Genomic DNA, 5,427 nt, shown 5'->3' with positions numbered 1-5,427 from the left:
CATTTCCCCCATTCCCTGTGGGGATTATTTGGACGTTTTTCCTTGTCTGATGTGAGGGACCAAGGACAGAGGGTGTCATATTCATATTCTGTCCCCTGAGACAAATGTAAAATGTCTGATATTGGGCTATATGTATTAACTTTGATTGATTGAAAGGTACCATTTTGGGCAGTGAGTTTTGTTAGTTATGTGGGAGGAAAGCGACGAACAGGAACTTACACTCTTTGTTGTGGATGGCAATAGACAGGAAACTGATGAAGGCCACAACCGCTAACAGAGAGAAGAAGACTCCGATGAAGAAGAAGAACTTGAGGCCCTTCAGCCAGGTCCTCCAGTAGTCCTGCAGGTACATGACGTGAGTGATCAGGGTCCACAGCGCCAGCACACCTGAGGAACAAGCACCAACGGGTTAGAGAGAATCGCCATAGCAAACAAGTAGTAAACAAACATACTCTAAACATTCTTCAACAAGCCACACTTGAAAGACTGACTTTCAAACCCTGATGTTGTAGTTTTAAACCACAGAAAAGTCTCATACATCACTGAAATGAATTGAAATGTAGCTTATAATCTGAAATCTTAAAAATAACAATATGCAAAAACCATCCTTAAAGACAATACACTCGCAGCTAATGTAACCTGCTTATACTTAACACCGTCAATGTTAATTTGTATGGTCATGAACTCATGGTAGTATGAGGGATGAGTGTGCATTTTCGGAAAAATCATGACACACCAAGTTGCCAATTATTGCTGAGGTAAGCAATCACACCGTTTTTTTTGTTTTTAAATAGCCACGATGTTGTAAGCCATGCTCACTGGATCTGACTCACTGGATCTGAAAGTGCAATGATAAGGATAATTGAAGGCTAGAGAGTGATCACATAACATATTAGAAGACAGGTAATACTAATAATTACCTGTTACTAATAACTCACTATTAATGACTAATAATAATGCACTTTAATACAGAGATATCTCCTCTTGCACTTTATGTAGCACTTTTATCTTCTCTGGCACTTTATATGTTGTAGCTGCTATATTGTATTACCATGTCATAAACACTTGTGTATGCTGCTCTTGCTCTTTTGCACTTTTTAATGTTTTAAGTGTTCATTACTGTGCATTGTCCCTGCTAAATAAACGATTAAATAAATAAAAATATCATGTGTCATTTTATTTGGGAAAATATAATTGTGTCAATGAATCCTCAAAGCAAACAAGGGACAAGATCCCTTATGAAATAAAAAGCAAAAGTGTTTTATTCTGGTGGCAATTTATCAATGTTGTATGCAGCTCTCTAATCAGAGTTGTGATAGAAGGAGAAACATGATACATTTGTTCTTTAACTAAAATACAAACAAAAGAGCCCAGATGAGTTAGTTTAATCTTTGGGAACATGTCACAATATTTTACAACAACTACATTGATCAAAGTACATGCTGTAAACAGAGTAGATCAGAGGTCTGATATGCACTTGCAACAGTGAGTCAAAGGTCAGATCCACGGAAACGACACTGATCTGTTGAATGATTGTAGTTTTTTGGTAGGCTGGACGGAATCTAATGTCATTTATTTGCAAGTCTGTGCCCAACGTCATGGTCATGTAACATCAGACACATGCTTATAAAAAAATGCCCCGCCCCCCCCCAATTGTTGGAAATGTATTATCCTATTTGGCTCAAATATACATTTAAAAAATGTGTCTGCACTTTGAAATACTTTTAATCTCCGATGTTTTAACAGTTTCAATGTTCCTTTTAATCAAGATAAAAAGTTGACCTTTGTACAGATGAAAAGCTGACATAAAAGAAAAGATCTGCTGCAGCTTATCCCCCCCTGATATTAAACAAATTATAATTTTACTTGATTGTATAACATCGTTTATATGTTGATATCTCTGCCCTTGAACCAGAACTTTGATCCCTGTCTGACTAAAGGCTCCTTTTGCAATAAGTAGGTTCAATAAATAGGGCACCTTCAGCCAAAGGGGGGTCACTGGTGGTATAGCTGAAGGCTTTAATTAAAAACATACATAAGACCTGTGAAATTGTACAAAATAAAATACATGTTTTTACTGTACCTGCCAGTCCTCCCATGGCTGCAGTCCACGGCTGTCCGAACGCGATGTTCCACACCAGGAAAGCAGAAAACCCCATGAGCGTCCCAAACGAGGCATAGCCGATACTAATGTACGTTTTATTAAAAGCCATTTTCACAAAATAAAAGGTGGTGGGAAAGCAGGGATACGGGCTCGACGAGGCGAGAAGAGACTGTGTTTGTGTCTGAGAGAGAGCAGCAAGCTGGGTATTTCAAAACAACTGCATCCGGTTAATCTTCAACGCACGAGGACACAATGTTTCTAACTGTGTGTGCTACTGACTACTGCTGTCTCAAACACGCACGGGGAAAGTTTGAGACATGACAAAGCGTTTCTGCTGAGAAATGTTGTTTGTTCTTCAGTCCAACTGCAAAAAAAACATCGCTCCTGTTACGTCATCTGTTACCAGCCGAAGAGACCCTGCTCAGTCCGGCAGGAACCTCACACAACCTCGTACAGCGTACAGGACACATCAGGGGGTACAGCGACACCTACAGGAGCACAGGACACGAGGATACCTGAGCCCTGTGACAGCACTGTTGTTGACATTGCATTTACCTCATTTTGCAAAATTGCATAATGAATTTCACTCAAATATTGGTCTTCAATATGCAGAAAAGCATTTTATATTCTACATACGCTTTTTGACACTTCCATGCTGAATAATGTGGCTTACAAATTTAATGAAAGGGACTAAATAGAAAAATTACCAGAATTGTTTCGTTACAGAGGGGAAGATATCTATTTTTTTTTTTGTTACATTTTGTGTAGGCTATGCATAAATAAATATGACCAACACTTCAAATCAAATAGTTAAATAGGCAAATTATAACATATTGTAAAATGAAATTATGAATCAACTCCCCTGATTAATCATTAACAAAAAGATGTCTAAAGGTTTTAGCCTTGAATATTCAGTATATTCATAGTTTCTGTTTATTTGTCTTTCTGCTGTTCAAAAGTTAAGACATGAGTCGTGAAAGAGTTTGAAGTGCAAAGTAAGTAATCATTAAAAGAATAAATCATTAAGCTTTTGTTAACACATTTTAATTTTCGCACATTTAAACAAGTAATTTTCTGTTTACAACGGCAACAACATTTCCCACTTATTAGCTTAGCTTTAGCAGTCTCTTGAAATGTCCCTAAATAAAACATGCATGAATGTGAAAACACAACCCAAAAAAAACAAGCTTCCTTCCCCGACTGAGTGAAACTAATTAGAAATATTTTTGTGCAAGTTACATTCGAATTTGGTCGGCGTTTTTTTTTTCTTATCCCTGCTAACTAACAGATAAACAAAACAAACCAAATACAATCTGCTTAACCTCACTACCAATCACCTAAGGGGTACAGCAAGTAGTGCATGGGATGACGATGCTCAAGTCATGCCGTCAGATTTAAACAGACATGGCAGGTAGTAATAGAAAAAGAAATCATCCAACTTCTTCTTCATGACCTTGATGATAGCCGTGTCTCGGTAGATGCGTTGAACCAGCATGTCTCCTTTGGAGAACACCAACAGGTCACACCATTCGGTGCCCGTCACCATCATCTCTCCTTGGATTTGCCAATAGGTTGAGTGGTTCCTCTTTAGTTGCAAGGCTCTGTTTCGGCAGATAAGGAATTTGCACTCATTGAAGCTAGGGAAGCTAAACATTTTGATATGCACCAGCCCGTAACTGGGCATCTCCTTGGGGTCGTACACCAACCCGTCAGGCAGCGCCCCCAGCCACGGAGCACTCGGTTGGACAACCAAACCACAGGTGGAAAAGTTGACACACATTTTCTTACAGTACTCCCGAAGTGCTTCCAGCCTCATTTCCTTCTCTATCTGTGGGGCCTCAGGGAGTGCCTTCTGTATCTTGAATACAAGGTGCTCTGCATTGCTCCTTCCACATTTAAGATTGCAGATCTCCCTGAAACGGCTTGTCAGGCGCAAATTTCGCAACTCCTCGACTTCCTCTTTACGTCCACGTGTGAACTGCTCCAGATTGCGCGCTTCCTCCCAGGTCATATGCATGACGTCCATGTGTTCCTGCTCCTTCGCACCAAGGATAGGAAGAGCAGGTATTGGATCAAGACTGTAGTTTGCCAGGGGAAGCAGTGGCCGAGGGGGGGCATCGTCATAAGACTTGTAATCCCGACTTGATGGCTCGGGGCACACGTAGGACAGGGGGCTACCTTTAGGGACTTGACCAAAGGCAGAGTCCACTAATTCCACATTCTTTGTCAGGCCCATTTTGGTTATCAGAGGCTTCTCGTCTTCTGGACAATCCTTGAAGGCTTCAGTGAGCCTTTCCAAGAAGGAGTGGCACTCAACTGGGGAAGGAACGACAGGTTTGTGGAGCATCATCCTGTAAGAAATTAGTAAATATCATTAGCTATGTAATAAATAAAAACATAAAAAGTAAGGTCATGTGAGTTGTAACTTCCTTACCTCTGTGATTCTAGCATGGTTTTCTGCAGGGTGAACTTTTGCTTCTTCCATTTTGTAGAAAAAAATAAAAACATTAATACATGCTTTAAACACTTGCAAGGTTCAACAAAGCAGGCTTGCAATATGACCAAAACCTTATATAACAGTCCTTACGGTTTTTGTATACACTAATATTCTGATAAAGAGTGTCCCACCCTTGACCTAACAATCAACATTGGCCCCTCTGTTGTTTCCCCGACTCAGACTGCAAGGAATCTAGGTGTGACCCTAGATAACAACCTGTCCTTCACTGCAAACATCGCTGCAACAACCCGCTGCTGCAGATACACGCTTTACAACATCAGGAGGATACGTCCCCTCCTGACCCAGAAAGCGACGCAACTTTTGGTCCAGGCACTTGTAATCTCACGCCTAGACTACTGCAACTCCCTCCTGGCTCGTCTACCTGCATGTGCCATCCGACCTCTGCAGCTCATCCAGAATGCAGCGACTCGTCTGGTCTTCAACCTTCCTAAATTCTCCCACACCACGCCGCTCCTCCGCTCCCATCACTGGCTTCCGGTAACTGCTAGAATCCACTTCAAGTCAATGGTACTTGCGTACCATGCTGTGAATGGATCTGGCCCTTCCTACATCCAGGACATGGTTAAACTGTACACCCCAGCACGTGCACTCCGCTCTGCATCAGCCAAACAGCTCGCTACACCAGCACTGCGAGGGGGACCCAAGTTCCCATCAGCAAAAACACGTGGGTTTGCTATCCTGGCTCCACAATGGTGGAATGAGCTCCCCATTGAAATCAGGACAGCAGAAAGCTTGCACATCTTCCGGCGCAGACTGAAAACTCATCTCTTTCGACTCCACTTCGAGCGATAGAATTACTAACAAA

At 41.4% G+C, this 5,427-nt stretch overlaps 2 protein-coding genes across 2 annotated transcripts; both read right to left on the bottom strand.

The window, feature by feature from the left end:
* Positions 1-101: 101 nt before the first annotated feature.
* On the bottom strand, positions 102-2,554 carry LOC104952081 (heme transporter hrg1-A-like). Its single transcript, XM_010778837.1, has 2 exons — positions 2,084-2,554; positions 102-387 (listed from the first exon to the last, which is right to left on the bottom strand). The coding sequence occupies exons 1-2, from the start codon at positions 2,211-2,213 to the stop codon at positions 182-184; spliced, it is 336 nt and encodes a 111-aa protein (XP_010777139.1). The 5' UTR covers positions 2,214-2,554; the 3' UTR covers positions 102-181.
* A 582-nt stretch (positions 2,555-3,136) lies between these two features.
* LOC104952080 (uncharacterized) lies at positions 3,137-4,726 on the bottom strand. Its single transcript, XM_010778836.1, has 2 exons — positions 4,539-4,726; positions 3,137-4,455 (listed from the first exon to the last, which is right to left on the bottom strand). The coding sequence occupies exons 1-2, from the start codon at positions 4,610-4,612 to the stop codon at positions 3,480-3,482; spliced, it is 1,050 nt and encodes a 349-aa protein (XP_010777138.1). The 5' UTR covers positions 4,613-4,726; the 3' UTR covers positions 3,137-3,479.
* Positions 4,727-5,427: the final 701 nt, after the last annotated feature.

Source organism: Notothenia coriiceps, unplaced genomic scaffold, assembly GCF_000735185.1.
Source record: "Notothenia coriiceps isolate Sejong01 unplaced genomic scaffold, NC01 NC01_scaffold00019499, whole genome shotgun sequence".
NCBI classification, from domain to species: domain Eukaryota; kingdom Metazoa; phylum Chordata; class Actinopteri; order Perciformes; family Nototheniidae; genus Notothenia; species Notothenia coriiceps.
Note: the sequence above shows the minus strand (reverse complement) of the source record. Positions and strands in the feature narration are given on the sequence as shown.

Excerpts from the sequence above, each read along its gene's own strand:
- LOC104952081 (XM_010778837.1), bottom strand. The coding sequence starts at position 2,213 with ATGGCTTTTAATAAAACGTACATTAGTATCGGCTATGCCTCGTTTGGG. Across the intron at positions 388-2,083 it reads AGCCATGGGAGGACTGGCAG|GTGTGCTGGCGCTGTGGACC; the intron begins GTACAGTAAAAA and ends CTTGTTCCTCAG.
- LOC104952080 (XM_010778836.1), bottom strand. The coding sequence starts at position 4,612 with ATGTTTTTATTTTTTTCTACAAAATGGAAGAAGCAAAAGTTCACCCTG. Across the intron at positions 4,456-4,538 it reads ACCATGCTAGAATCACAGAG|GATGATGCTCCACAAACCTG; the intron begins GTAAGGAAGTTA and ends AATTTCTTACAG.